Source organism: Chelonia mydas, chromosome 24 (genome assembly GCF_015237465.2).
Source record: "Chelonia mydas isolate rCheMyd1 chromosome 24, rCheMyd1.pri.v2, whole genome shotgun sequence".
Classification (NCBI taxonomy): domain Eukaryota; kingdom Metazoa; phylum Chordata; order Testudines; family Cheloniidae; genus Chelonia; species Chelonia mydas.
The window spans coordinates 13,631,653-13,646,896 of record NC_051264.2 but is presented as its reverse complement, the minus strand read 5'-3'; the positions used below and the strand labels follow the sequence as shown (position 1 = coordinate 13,646,896).

Below are 15,244 nucleotides of genomic sequence, written 5' to 3'. Positions count from 1 at the left end.
GGGAAGCAGCCACATACACCAGGTCAAATTTGGGCTGGAAGGATAAGGGCAGTACAATGAACGAGGTGCCCCAGACAGACACCGGCAGGAGCTGCTCACTCACGTAATCACATTTGGTGTGCTTTGCAACACATACGTGTCCGCTATAGACAGCAACAGGATTCTGGGACATGATCCTGGTGCCGGATAAGTCATCACGGCTTTGCAGCTGGACGGCCTGGTAAGCTCCAAGTGGGATGACCAGTTTTGTCCCTGCTCTGTAGTTTTCTCCTTGGAAAGTGACAGCCCCTTTGAGGTAAACTTCAACAATGGTGGGATCCTTCCAGGCTACTACAGCAAATTGCTTGTCGAGACCATCTCGGTTCCCCACTGGAGTCACCACGTAGTACTCTGTCCCAAGCCTCTGCACAGGGTACACTACAGTGGTATCAGCAGTATAGGTCTTATAGTTCAGAGAGAGGATGGCGATCTGATGGTCAGCCCGGACGATGACTGTGTGGTCAAATATGTTGCTTCCTGCCAGCTCCACAAATTCTGGGATTTGTATCCATTTTGTCTCTCCCAGATTTGCCCGGATATTGAACCTAACACCTGCTTTGTTCACGGAAATGGTGACCAATGTCCCAGGAGTGTAGCCAGTGATGAACAACCGGAAGTCTTTACCGCCATAACGTGGTAAGTGGTTCTGCATGAAGACTGTGATAAATTCTGTCCCTTGGGGGCCTGAGCAAGAGGGATCTGGAATTTCTACAGATGAAAGTGCGATGGAGATATTAGCAACACCTGTAGAGACAGAAAGACGGAGGAGATAGGCATAAAACCCTTTCCCAATTCTGTCCCAGCTTATGAGACACCGTGTTTTTATTCAGTATCAATTTTATGATGGAGACTTTATTACGGCAGTATTCCAACCCTAAACATGCAAAAATCCTGAGACATCTGCCAAAAAATCATGAGATTTGGCTTCAAATCCTTAGTTGGTTTATTTTTAAATAATTTTATGTGCTCTGTTTCTCTGCCTCCTGTTTTCTGAACCTGAGGTCTCACTTTTTCCACTGTTTTATTCACAACCACTTTTTTTAAATGGAACCTGAGATTCTCCTATAATTCATTGATTTCAGTACATAAAAACATAAGAACGGCCATACTGGATCAGACCAAAGGTCCATCCAGCCCAGTATCCTGTCTACTGACAGTGGCCAGTGGCAGGTGCCCCAGAGGGAGTGAACCTAAGAGGTAATGATCAAGTGATCTCTCTCCTGCCATCCATCTCCACCCTCTGACAGACAGAGGCTAGGGACACCATTCCTTAACCATCCTGGTAAATAGCCATTAATGGACAGTAGCTGGGTCTTAAGAAACCTGTCAAATACCCTTCTGCATGGGTGTGTCAATAGGGGCTAGAGCGGGTTGAAAATGAAACAATCTGACTCTTGGATATTTCCATGACTAAAAGTATCACATTCTCTCTGCCCTATTCAGTCCGTTAACATTGTTCTTTTTCCTGAGTATTCAGATGACTGCCTCGCATTCATGAGTATGTTCACAAATTTCCAGTGTCTCACAAAGTTGAGTAGAATAAGAGTGGCCTTGGTACCCAGTAAGACTGGGTACATGTCACCTCAGGAAGGGATGCTGAGGTAAAGTTTCTTGACACCTTAAATGACTGCTTCTTGGAGCAGCTAGTCCTGGAACCCACAAGAGGAGAGGCAATTCTTGATTTACTCCTAAATGGAGCACAGGATCAGGTTCAAGGGGTGAATATAGCTGGACCGCTTGGTAATAGTGACCATAATATAATTAAATTTAACATCTCTGTGGTGGAGAAAACTCCACAGCAGCCCAACACTGTAGCATTTAATTTCAGAAAGGGAAACTACACAAAAATGAGGAGGTTAGTGAAACAGAAATTAAAGGGTACAGCGCCAAAAATGAAATCCCTGCAAGCTGTGTGGAAACTTTTTAAAGACATCATAATAGAGGCTCAACTTAAATGCACCTCAGAGACTAACCAATTTATTTGAGCATAAGCTTTCGTGAGCCACAAGTCCTCCTTTTCTTTTCGCGAATACAGACTAACACGGCTGCTACTCTGAAACCTGTCAACTTAAATGTTTACCCCAATTTAAAAAACATAGAGAACCAAAAAAGAGCCACCATGGTTAAACAACAAAGTAAAAGAAGCCGTGAGAGGCAAAAAGGCATCCTTTAAAAAGTGGAAGATGAATCCTAATGAGGAAAATAGAAAAGAGCATAAACTCTGGCAAATGAAGTGTAAAAATATAACTAGAAAGACCAAAAAAGAATTTGAAGAACAGCTAGCCAAAGACTCAAAAAGTAATAGTAACATTTTTCAAATACATCAGAAGCAGAAAGCCGGCTAAACCACCAGTGGGGCCACTGGACGATCGAGATGCTAAAGGAGCATTCAAAGACGATAAGGCCATTGCAGAGAAACTAAATGAATTCTTTGCATCGCTCTTCACTGTTGAGGATGTGAGGGAGATTCCCAAACCTGAGCCATTCTTTTTGGGTGACAGATCTGAGGAACTGTCCCAAATTGAGGTGTCATTAGAGGAGGAGGTTTTGGAACAAATTGATAAACTAAACAGTAATAAGTCTCCGGGATGGTATTCACCCAAGAGTTCTGAAGGAACTCAGATGTGAAATCGCAGTACTTCTAACTGTCATCTGTAACCTATCATTTAAATCAGCTTCTGTACCAAATGACTGGAGGTTAGCTAATGTGAGGCCAATTTTTAAAAAGGGCTCCAGAGGTGACCCTGGCAACTACAGGCCAGTAAGCCTCACTTCAGTACCGGTCAAACTCGTTGAAACTATTGTAAAGAACAAAATTGTCAGACACATAGATGAACATAATTTGCTGGGAAATAGTCAACATGGTTTTTGTAAAGGGAAATCATGCCTCACCAATCTGCTAGAATTCTTTGAGAGGGTCAACAAGCACGCGGACAAAGGAGATCCAGTGGATATAGTGTATTTTAGATTTTCAGAAAGCCTTTGACAAGGTCCCTCACCAAAGGCTCTTAAGCAAAATGAACATTCATGGGATAAGAGGGAAGGTCCTCTCATGGACTGGTAACTGGTTAAAAGATGGGAAGCAAAGGGTAGGAATAAATGGTCAGTTTTCAGAATGGAGAGAGGTAAATAGTGGTGTCCCCCAGGGATCTGTACTGGCCTCAGTCCTATTTAACATATTCATAAACGATCTGGAAAAAGGGATAAACAGTGAGATGGCAAAATTTGCAGATGATACAAAACTACTCAAGAGAGTTAAGTCCCAGGCAGACTGTGAAAAGCTACAAAAGGATCTCACAAAACTGGGTGACTGGGCAACAAAATGGCAGATGAAATTTAATGTTGATAAATGCAAAGTAATGCACATTGGAAAACATGATCCTAACTCTGCATATATAACGATGGGGTCTAAATTAGCTGTTACCACTCAGGAAAGAGATCTTGGAGTCATTGTGGACAGTTCTCTGAAATCATCCACTCAATGTGCAGCGGCAGTCAAAAAAGTGAACAGAATATTGGGAATCATCAAGAAAGGGATAGATAATAAGACAGAAAATAACATATTGCCTCTATATAAATCCATGGTATGCCCACACCTTGAATACTGTGTGCAGATGTGGTTCCCCCATCTCAAAAAAGATATATTGTAATTGGAAAAGGTTCAGAAAAGGGCAACAAAAATGATTAGGGGTATAGAATGGCTTCCTTATGAGGAGAGATTACTAAGACTGGGACTTTTCAGCTTGGAAAAGAGACGACTAAGGGGGGGATATGATAGAGGTCTATAAAATCATGAGTGGTATAGACAAAGTAAATAAGGAAGTGTTATTTACTCCTTCTCATAATACAAGAACAAGGGGCCATCAAATGAAATTAATAGGTAGCAGGTTTAAAACAAACACAAGAAAGTATTTTTTCACGTCAACCTCTGGAACTCCTTGCCAGAAAGTGTTGTGAAAGCCAATACTATAACGGGGTTCAAACGGGAGCTAGACAGATTCCTGGAAGATAGGTCCATCAATGGCTATTAGCCAGGATGGGCAGGAATGGTGTCCCTAGCCTCTGTTTGCTAGAAGCTGGGATTGGGTGACAGGGCATGGATCACTTGATGATAACCTGTCTGTTCATTCCCTTTGGGGCACCTGCCATTGGCCACTGTCAGAGGACAGGATACTGGCTTGATGGACTGCTAGTGTAACCCACACATCTCCTGGGTGTGGTGTTCTGTCCCATATAGTGGCACTGAGACCAATAAAATGAGTCTGCTCTACAACCTTAGCTAACAGCTAGGTGGCTTTTAGCTCATCCTGTAGAGGCTCATGCACTAACCTCTAGAGCTCCCTAGTTCAATCCCGCCCAGTGACGACCAGGGTCTGTTGGCTTTACAAGTGGGGGCTCATCTGGGATTTCAGCTGGGAAATCTCTGAAGTCTGGGATATGCTTCCTCAGCTAGGGGAAGTATGTAACCCACACACCTCCTGGGTGTAGTGTTCTGTCCCATCTAGTGGCACCGAGACCACTTAGAGAGAAAGAGATAAAATGAGTCTGCTCTAAAGCCTTAGCTAACAGCCAGGTGGCTTTTAGCTCATGCTGAAGAGGCTCATGCACTAAGCTCCAGAGATCCCCGGTTCGATCCTACCTGCTGACCACCGGGGTCTGTCAGCGTTACACTAACAGCAAATATCTCCAATGGCTGAAGATGGGACAGTAGATGGGAAGGGCTCTGAGTTACTACAAAGAATTCTTTCCCAGGTGTCTGGCTGGTGGGTCTCGCCCACATGCTCAGGGTCCAACTGATTGCCATATCTGGGTTTGGGAAGGAATTTCCCCCCAGGTCAGATTGGCAGAGACCTGGCTGGGTTTCACCTTCCTTTGCAGCATGTTGCAAAGGTCACTTGCTGCTTTAAACTAGAGTAAATGGTGGTTTCTCTTTGACTTGAAATCTTTAAATGATGGTTTAAGGACTCTAGTAACTGTCAGAGGTTCTGGGACTATTACAGGAGTGGGTGGGTGAGGTTTTGTGGCCTGCGATATGCAGGAAGTCATAGGCACTGACTCTGTGGGTGCTCTGGGGCTGAAGCACCCACAGAAAAAAAATAGTGGGTTCTCAGCACCCACCAGCCACAGCAGGTTGGCGGCACTGCCACCAATCAGCTGTTCAGCCACGCCACTGAACAACTGTTTGGCATCTCATGGAGGGGCTTGGGCAAGGGCGGAGAGTGGTGGGTGGGCAGGGGCCTTGAGGAGGGGGTGGAGTGGGGTGGGAAGAGGAAGGGCAAGGGTGGAGCCTCAGGAGAAGGGGAGGAATGGGGGTGAGAAGAGGTGGGTGAGGGTAGGGCTTTGGGGAAGAGGCAGAGTGGGGCGGGCCTCAGGTGGAGCAGAGGTGGGGCATTCCTGGGACAATCTAGAAGTCAGCACCTATGGGTCAGACTAGATGATCATGATGGTCCCTTCTGGCCTTAAAGTCTGTGAGTTTAGAGAGGGAGCGTGACCGCCAGAAACACTTAACAAACATTATCTAAACTTAGACCAATAAATGCCTCCTCCCCCACCAACAAAACACAAAACAACAAACAAATAAATAAAAACCCTGCAAGAGTGCAGACTGAAGTCCTTGTGGACTGGTGGCGTACGTGTGCATTTGGTGCAAGCAACTCGTGGCCCTCAGGGACCAGAGTGGCTGAAGTGGAGGAGCTAAGGGAGTCAGGGAGGTACAGAGACAAGACTTTCCAGGACACAGTAGAGTGGTCCCAGCCCAAGTCTGACAGCCTCTGTGGTGCTGAGGAGATTGAATGTCTCAGGGGAGAAGAACATCAAAGTGGAGCAGAGGGAAATAATCCCATAGTTGGGACCCTCCTTCCAGATGATGTCATGGAATCCTCTCGCACTGAGGACACCACTCTGCGGGAGGGAACCCCTGTTATTAGGAAGAGACAGATAATAGTATTGGGGGATTAAATTCTTTGAAATGTAGATAGCTGAGATTGTGATGATCGGGAGAGCCACATGGTGAATTGCCTGCTGGGTGTGAAGTTGCAAACATCTGAAGACATCTAGCTAGACTTATGTGCGGTGCTGGGAGGGATCCAATGGTCACGGTGCATGTAGGTACCAGTGACATAGAGAAAGGTAGGCGAGAGACATCCTAGAGGCCAAATTTAGGCTACTAGGAAAGAGATTTAAACTCAGGACTTCCATGATAGAATTCTCTGATATGTTTCCAGTTCCACATGCAGGATGAGACAGTGTAGGGAGGACGGATTTAGGTTTATTAGGAACTGGGGAACCTAATCAGGAAGGATGGGCATTATTTAAACCAAAATGGAGCCACATTGCTGGCATGCAAAATTGAAAAGGTCATAAAGGAGTTTTTAAACTAAGGGGTGGGGGAAAGCCAACAGGTACTGAGGAGCACACGGTTTGGAGAGAGACATCCCTTAGGAGAGGAACTATTAACAGGGATTCTTTATATCCTAGTAAAGAGGAGAGAATAGAAGTTGATAAAGGACAGGTAGGAACTGAAGAGAAAGAGTCAAACGAAAAAGAGTTCCAATCAATTACATCACATGAAGCCAGGCAACTAAACATTGACAAATTCTATAAGTGCTTATATACAAATGAAAGAAGTCGAAATAATAAGATGAGTGAATTTGAGTGTGTGGTATTAAATGAGAATGTTGATATAATAAGCATCACAGAAATATGGTGGAATGGTGATAATCAATAGGACACAGTTTTACTAGGGTACAAAATATACAGGAATGGCAGAGTAGGTCAAGCTGATGGCGGAGCGGCACTATATGTGAAAGAAAGCACAGAGTCAAATAGAGTAAAAATCTTAAATAAATCGAACAGTATCATAGAATCTCTATGGAGAGAAATTCCATGCTTGAATAATAGGAGTAGGAATACTCTACCAACCAGCTGGTAACAGTGATTGTGAAATGCTCAGGGAGATTAGAGAAGCTACAAAAACAGAAAAACAAATAAAAATGGAGGATTTCAACTCTCCCCATATTGACTGGGTACATGTCACTTCAGGACGGGAAGCAGAGATAAAATGTCTAGACACCATTAATGACAGCTCCTTACTTAGAGTAGAGTAATCCACAAGAGGAGAGGCAATTCTTGATTTAGTCCTAAGTGGTGCATAGGATCTGATCCAAAAGGTGACTGCAGCTGAACTGCTTGACAACAGCAACAGTAACTAAATTAAATTTAACATCCTTCTGGGGGGTAAAATAGCAAGGAAACCCACCACAGTAGCATTTAACTTCAAAAAGAGAAACAACATAAAAATGAGGACATTAGTTAAAATGAAATTCAAAGGAACCATCATAGGAGTGAAATGCCTGCAAGCAAACTTTTTAAAAACACCATGATAGAGGCAAAAACTATAAGTATACCCAGTGATGAGCTGCCAAAATCTTAACAACCGGTTCCCTCTTCACCTCAGAAGGGGGTCGTACCCCCCCCGGGACCCCTGCCCCATCCACCCCCCTCCCCTGTCCCCTGACTGCCCCCGGAACGAGGCAGGAGGGTCTCGTGGGCAACCGTAGTGGGTGCCCACTCCGCCCCGCCCCTAAGAGCCAGAGGGACCTGCCAGGGGGCGAGGTGGGAAGTCCCAGTGGTGCTTATCTGGGGCGGCTCCCTCTGGCTCCTGGGGCGGGGTAACGTAGCTGGGGGGGAGCAGGGGGAGCGGCCGCTCCCCCCACTGATCACATCAAAAGTGGCGCCTTAAGCACCGACAACATAGGTGCTCCGAGGCTGGAGCACCCATGGGGAAAATTTGGTGGGTGCAGAGCCCCCACCAGCAGCTCCCCACCCCATGCCCAGCCCCAGCTCACCTCCGCTCCGCCTCCTCCCCTTAACGTGCCACCCCACCCTGCTTCTCCGCCCCCACCCCCACCCCGGCTTCCCACGAATCAGCTGTTTGCACGGAAAGCCGGGGAGGGCTGAGAAGCAGCCGGCAGCTTTGCGCTCAGGCCCAGGGAGGCGGAGGTGAGCTGGGGTGGGGAGCGGTTCCCCTGCGCGCCCCTGCCCCCTCGGGTTACCTGCTGCGGTGTGAGCGGCCCTCCTCACGCTCCCGCGCCCTAGTTCACCTCCGCTCCGCCTCCTTGGGCCTGAGTGCGAAGCCGCCGCTTGCTTCTCAGCCCTCCCAGGCTTCCTGTGTGAACAGCTGATTTGCAGGAAGCCGGGGGGGGGCGGGGTGGAGAAGCAGAGTGGGGCAGAGCGTAACTCAGGGGTGGAGGCAGAGCGGAGGTGAGCTGGGGATGGGGACGGGGACGAGGGGAGCTGCCGGTGGGTGCTCTGCACCCACCAAATTTTCCCTGTGGGTGCTCCAGCCCCAGATTACCCACGGAGTCAGCACCTAAGGCGCCACTTTTGGCCGGTTGTTAAATTCAGAAGCCTTTTTAGAACCGGTTGTCCCAAAAAGGCTTCTAAATTTAACAATCAGTTCCAGCGAATCGGTGCGAACCGGCTCCAGCTCACCACTGAGTATACCCCTAATAAAAAAAACAGTAAGAGAACCAAAAATGCCACCATGGCTATAAAGCAGAGAGAAAGAGGCAGTTAGAGACAAAAAGAATCATAGAATCATAGACTTTAAGGTCAGAAGGGACCATTATGATAGTCTAGTCTGACCTCCTGCACAACGCAGGCCACAGAATCTCACCCACCCACTCCTGGAACAAACCTCTAACCTATGTCTGAGCTATTGAAGTCCTCAAATCATGGTTTAAGGACTTCAGGGTGCAGAGAATCCTCCAGCAAGTGATCCGTGCCCCACGCTGCAGAGGAAGGCAAAAACCCCCAGGGCCTCTGCCAATCTGCCCTGGAGGAAAATTCCTTCCTGACCCCAAATATGGCGATCAGCTAAACCCTGAGCATGTGGGCAAAACTCACCAGCCAGCCAGCCAGCCAGGAAAGAATCCTCTGTGGTAACTCAGATCCCACCCCATCTAACATCCCATCACAGGCCATTGGGCATATTTACCGCTAATAGTCAAAGATCAATTAATTGCCAAAATTAGGCTATCCCATCATACCATCCCTTCCATAAACTTATTAAGCTTAGTCTTGAAGCCAGATATGTCTTTTGCCCCCACTGCTTCCCTTGGAATGTTGTTCCAAAACTTCACTCCTTTAAAAATTGCAAGTTGAATCCCACTGAGGAAAAAGAAAAGAGCACAGACTCTGGCAAGTCAAGTGTAAAAGTATAATTAGACAGGCCAAAACAGAATTTGAAGAACAGCTAGCACAAGACAAAAGCTAGCAGCAAGAAAATGTTTAAGTACATCAGAAGCATGAAGTCTGCCAAACAATCAGTGGATGATCAAGGTGCTAAAGGAGCACTCAGGGAGGACCAAACTATTGTAGAGAAGCTAAATGAATTATTTACATCAGTCTTCACTGCTGAGGGTATGGGGCAGATTCCCACACCTGAGCCATTCTTTTTAGGTGATAAATCTGAGGAACTCTCCCAGATTGAGGTGTCACTAGAGAAGGTGTAACGCCCACAGACCCCAGTTGGTGGCAGGTGGGACTGAACCATGGACCTCTGGAGCTAAAGACATGAGCCTCTACTGCATGAGCTAAAAGCCACCTGCCTCTTAGCCCAGGCTGTAGAGCAGACTCATTAATCTCTAAATAGCCAGGGTGCCACTGGCTGGGACATAACACCACACCCAGGAGGTTACAGAGGTTTTGGAACAAATTGATAAATCAAACAATAATAAGTCACCAGACCAGATGGTATTCACCCCAGAGTTCTGAAGGAACTTGAATATGAAACTGCAGAACTACTAACCTATAGCTTAAATTAGCCTCTGTACAAGATTACTGGCAGATAGCCAATGTGATGCCAATTTTTTAAAAAGGCTCCAGAGGCAACCCTGGCAATTACAGCCTGGTGAGACTAACTTCAGTACTGGGAAAATTGGTTGAAACTATAGTAAAGAACAGAATTATCAGATACATAGATGAACATTATATGTTGGGGAAGAGTGACACAGCTTTTTACAAAGGAAATCATGCCTCATCAATCTATTCAATTTTTTTGAGAGGGTCAACAAACATGTGGACAAGGGTGATCAAGTGGATATAGCGTACTTGGACATTCAGAAAGCCTTTGACAAGGTCTCTCACCAAAAGCTCTTAAGCAAAGTAAGCAGTCATGGGATAAAAGGGGAGGTCCTCTCATGGATCAGTAAATGGTTAAAAGATAGGAAACAAAGGATAGGAATAAACAGTTTTCATAGTGGAGAGTGGTGAATAGCGGGGTTCCCCAAGGATCTGTATTGTGCTGTTCAACATGTTCATAAATGATCTGGAAAAAGGAGTAAACAGCGAGGTAGCAACGTTTGAAGATTACTCAAAATAGTTAAGTTCAAAGCTGACCGCAAAGAGTTACAAAGGGATCTCACAAAACTGGGTGACTGGACAAGAAAATGCAGATGAAATTCAATGTTGAAAAATGGAAAGTAATGTGCAAATGTAAAACATAGTCCCAGTTAAATATATAAAATGATGGGGTCTAAGTCAGCTGTTACCACTCAAGAAATCAAGAAAGAGATGTTGGAGTCATTGTGAATCATTCTCTGAAAATGTCTAGTCCATGTGCAGCAGCAGTCAAAAAAGCTAACAGAATGTTAGAAGCCATTAGGAGAGGAATAGATAGCAAGACAGAAAATAACATAATGCCACTATATAAAGCCATGGTATGCCCACACCTTGAATACTGTGTGCAGTTCTGTTCATCCCATTCCAAAAATGGTATATGAGAATTGCTAAAAGTACAGAGAAAAGCAACAAAAATGATGAGGCGTATGGAACAACTTCCAGATGAGGAGAGAGTAATAAGCTGGGACTTTTCAGCTTGGAAAAGAGACGACTAAGGGGGGGGGTATGATAGAGGTCTATAAAATCATGAGTGGTGTGGAGAAAGCGAAGGAGGAAGTGTTATTGATCCCTTCATAAAATACACAAACCAGAAGCAACCCAATGACATTAATAGGCAGTGGGTTTAAGACAGACATAAGGAAATACTTTTTCAGACAATGCACAGTCAACCTGTGGAAATTGTTGCCAGGGAATGTTGTGAAGGCCAAAAGTATAACAGGGTTCAATAAAGAGCTAGATAAGTTCATGGAGAATAGGTCCATCAATGCCTCCTGGCCAAGATGATCAGGGACACAACCCTGTCCTCTGGGTGTCCCTAAACCTCTGACTGCCAGAAGCTGGGATTGAATGACAGGGGATGGATCACTCAGTAAATTGCCCTGTTCTGCTTACTCCCTCTGAAGCATCTGGCACCGGCTACTGTCAGAAGAGAGGATACTGGGCTAGAGGGACCACTGATCTAACCCAGTATGGCTGTTCTTATGTCTAGTCCTATCTGATGAATATCTATGAGTTTTAGCCAATTTGTGATATCATGTGGAAAGTGGCAAGGCAAAATCTATGGCTCTGGGTGAGCTTTGCTTTAAGATTTGGGTTCGTTGCTAGTTCCAGTTGCTTCATCGCAAAACTCAGGAGGGATAAATGACATGAAAAGGCTGAGCTTCATGCAGAGATAATTTGTATGGAAAGACGTACAAATATCTGTGATATTGTTGAATACTCACTCCATAGCATGAATATCCAGGCCCAGAGGTGCAGGATGATATTTGCGAACCCCATGGCTAAAAACAGAATGAAAATACATCAGAAATTAATTAAGAACACAGCTACGTTTTGTGTACCATTGTGAAATGTGAACAGACGCTTCCAGGCCTGTGCATTATATACAAAGAGTGCAGCCTAGTGACTCTCTGAGTGAGTAAATCTTTCACCGGCTCGTTCATAACTATAACATTCTAATCACAGAAGTTGGTTGGAAAAAATCATCAAATACGTAAACATTTGGAATTTAAAAATAATTTTAACCACCTCCACCAATAATGTTAGTTAAATGTATTTGTTACCTATCTGTAACCACTGAAGTAGTTTAACAAAAATTTTGGTGGGAATTACCTTAGGTTTTTTTAAAAGCAATTAATTTAGAACACAAACACATTTTGTGTCACATTTGAAATGTTGACAGAAGTGTTCTGACAAGTATATCACACAGCAATAGTGTAGGTTAGTGGTGTAGGGGAGAGACCTCAACATGGAGGTACAAACAGAAAAGGAGTACTTGTGGCACCTTAGAGACTAACCAATTTATTTGAGCATAAGCTTTTGTGAGCTACAGTAGCTCACGAAAGCTTATGCTCAAATAAATTGGTTAGTCTCTAAGGTGCCACAAGTACTCCTTTTCTTTTTGCGAATACAGACTAACACGGCTGTTACTCTGAAAAGAGGTACAAACAGATATTCATAAAATTCTTATAACTGTTTTCTTAGGTTGTTTGCACCTTTACTGAATATTAAGATACATCTACAAGTACTTTAGAGTCAAGGTACTTATAACAATACCATACTATGTTTAGGGGGCTCCACCCCCTGCTCTTCCTTTCCTCCGGGACCCTGCTGCCCTGATCTTCCTCTTCCCCTCTTCCACCCCTTGGCCAGTCTGAAAGCCGGAGCCCAGTGACTATATTCCCCCACTGTCCCGCTGCATAGAGCTGGCCAAGCCACTGGCCCAAGCCCCTCTTCCCCCCCTCTCTCCATGGAGCTGGCCTGAGCCCCTCTTCCCACCGCCCCCACCATGGAGCTGGCCCAAGCCCCTCTTCCCCCCAGTGGAGCTGGCCAGAGCCCCTCTTTCCCGCACCATGGAGCTGGTCTGAGCCCCTCTTCCCCCGCACCCTGCATGGACCTGTCCCAAGCCCTTCTTCCCCCCACCATGAAGCTGGCCCTAGCCCCTCTCCCCCACCACATGGAGCTGGCCTGAGCTCCTCTTCCCTCCCCAATGCAGAGCTGGCCCAAGCCCCGCTCTGCTCCCACCCGTCCGGGGAAGGGCTTAAAAAGGGGACTGTTCCAGCCAAAACCAGATGCATAGTCACTCTAGGCTGTAGTGAGAGCCACCCAGGGAGCCCGGCAGCTGTGGGGAGCCCTGGACCCACCATCTGCCCTGGGTGGGGGGCGGGGGTGCCCAAGAGCTGCCCCTGGCCCATGTCCCTGCTCTCCAGAGTGTGCCACCCAGGGCAAGTGGAGGGTCCCAGACCCCTCACAGTGGCCCGGCTTCCGGCCAGGCCAGGGGGCGGGGCTTTGGGGGGTAAGGGAGGGACAAGGGCCGGGGCCTCATGGTGTGGGGGCCCAAATGTTCTTTGCGCCCAGGGCCCCAATAAATCTTAATCCACCTCTGGGTACACCACCACCACCTCTGGGTACACCCACAGCAACAAGCCATCTCACAAGGGCTAGTGAGGGGGAGGAGGAGGGAGAGGAGGGAAGGGAGCAAGTGGGGGGCGGGGTCTTGCAGGGAAGAGGCAGCATGAGGGTAGGTAGGGATTGGAGGTAAGGGGCAGTGCGGGGTCAAGGTCCCGAGGAGAAGGGGCAGTGCGGAGGGGGAATTAGGGTGAAGAAGTGTACTGCGCCCCCCAGGCTGCCCGAGCTGGATGCCGCGGGCCAGGCAGTGCTGGTGAGTATAGCCCTGCATGGTGGTGTATGCATCCGATCCACTCTCCACAAAAATGGTCCATGGCTATCCCCATCCACGGACGCAGATATCCGTGGATATGAAGCAGATATCCGTGGATTTTCAGGGCTCTATTGATCATTGTAGTAGTGGAGATACGTCTGCAGGTTTTGCAACTGTTATTCTGGCAGGGGCTGGTGCCACGTTGAGTTGGAGTGTCCAGCTCCGTGGGGAGTTTGCTTCTGATGATGAGCTGGACAAGGCTGGGGAGTTGGTTGAAGGCCAGAAGAGGCCATTCACAAAAGATTTCTCCCAACTGAGCTCTCAGCAAACCCGCACAACGTCTTCAAAAAGTGAGCCTGGGGATTTAAATCCATACCTGTGCTCGACACTCAGCAGAGACACTGGTTGTATGGCTCATTACAACAATTTGTAACTTACTAACCCTCCTTTGTCCCATGCCTGCCAGGTGGTAATTGTCTACTTGATTTCAGGTGGTTTCTTGCAACACATGTTAACTCCTTACGGTGGGCGCTGGAACAGGCTAGCTGCCAGAGTACTGACCCGGGGGGGTTGGGCAGGATTGGACATGGGCAGCTTGACCACCACCACACCGCTGCTTTTGCCACATCGGGTCAAGCAGAGTGAGGGCAGGTGTGCCAACCCAAACTGGGAATCACACCGCCCAGCTGCTTAATCTCTCTGGATTGCAGTTTGGCATCTGTAAAATGGGGCTAATACCAGTTTCCCACCTCCCAGGTGTGTCGTGAGGATAAATACATTATGAGGTGCTCCAGTACTGTAGTAAGGGGGGCCACATATGTACCTAAGACAGAGAGATCAGTAAGGGGAAGTATTGAATAGTACTGGATATCAATAAAACCTTCCACAGTCAAACTAGTTGGGATCATAATTATATAAAGTATACCAGCGCCTTATTGGGGGAGCTACTCTCTAACCGGGGCTAGGATGAAATTTCCCCCAATGCCCAGTTATGACATATTTGTCCATCATGCAGGGCCGGCCCACAACATTTTGGTACCTGAGGTGGGGAGCTCAAATGGTGCCCCCCATACCCCCTCGTTTGGACCAAAACTTTGAAACTCTGGGTCCTAGTGGCACCCCCCACAGTCTAGCACCTGAGGTGGCCACCTCAGTTTGCCTCATGGTAAGGCCACCCCTGCCATCATAGCCATCATCGCAGCAATTCCTACATTCCTCTGGCCTTTAAATAAGCAGCAGCTATTGAAATACTAGAGAACAGCCCAAAATCTCTTACCTTCAGCCCCTCTCAGTGCTGCTGATTTATCTCTGAGAAGCAGCAAGAGAGAGATCTGTCCATTGCATCTCCCCCTCTCTGTCTTTCACTGTCTCTGCCTCTCCTCTTTATACAGAGAGCAATTGGCAAGCCCCAGTTCCACAGAACTCACTGGCAAAACTCCCACTGACCAAAGTTTGAGCTCCTAACATCCAAGATCCAAACAATGTGACAGGTGGAATCAGTCTCAAAACTCTGCACTGTCATCGCTGGTATCAACTCTTATCTCAAAGGTTGTGGGGAAGGTCCTATTGGGCAACATCCATTCGTCAGTGTGGGGGTGGAGGACAATGCTGGGACTGCAAATTCTCACTTTCCTGATACTA

General features: G+C 46.9%; 1 protein-coding gene across 1 annotated transcript; it reads right to left on the bottom strand.

Annotated features, from left to right (window-relative positions):
* Nucleotides 1–23: 23 nt before the first annotated feature.
* On the bottom strand, nt 24–11,721 carry LOC122463786 (IgGFc-binding protein-like). The gene is made up of 3 exons (XM_043535582.1): nt 11,667–11,721; nt 100–783; nt 24–34 (listed from the first exon to the last, which is right to left on the bottom strand). Exons 1-3 carry the CDS (start codon nt 11,719–11,721, stop codon nt 24–26), a joined length of 750 nt encoding a protein of 249 aa, XP_043391517.1.
* Between the last annotated feature and the right edge of the window lie 3,523 nt (nt 11,722–15,244).

What these genes read in the sequence shown, in the direction of transcription:
- LOC122463786 (XM_043535582.1), bottom strand. Translation starts at nt 11,721, where the DNA reads ATGGGGTTCGCAAATATCATCCTGCACCTCTGGGCCTGGATATTCATG. An exon ending in CTGGATATTCATGCTATGGA is followed by an intron (nt 784 to 11,666) that starts GTGAGTATTCAA and finishes CTGTCTCTACAG; the next exon opens with GTGTTGCTAATATCTCCATC.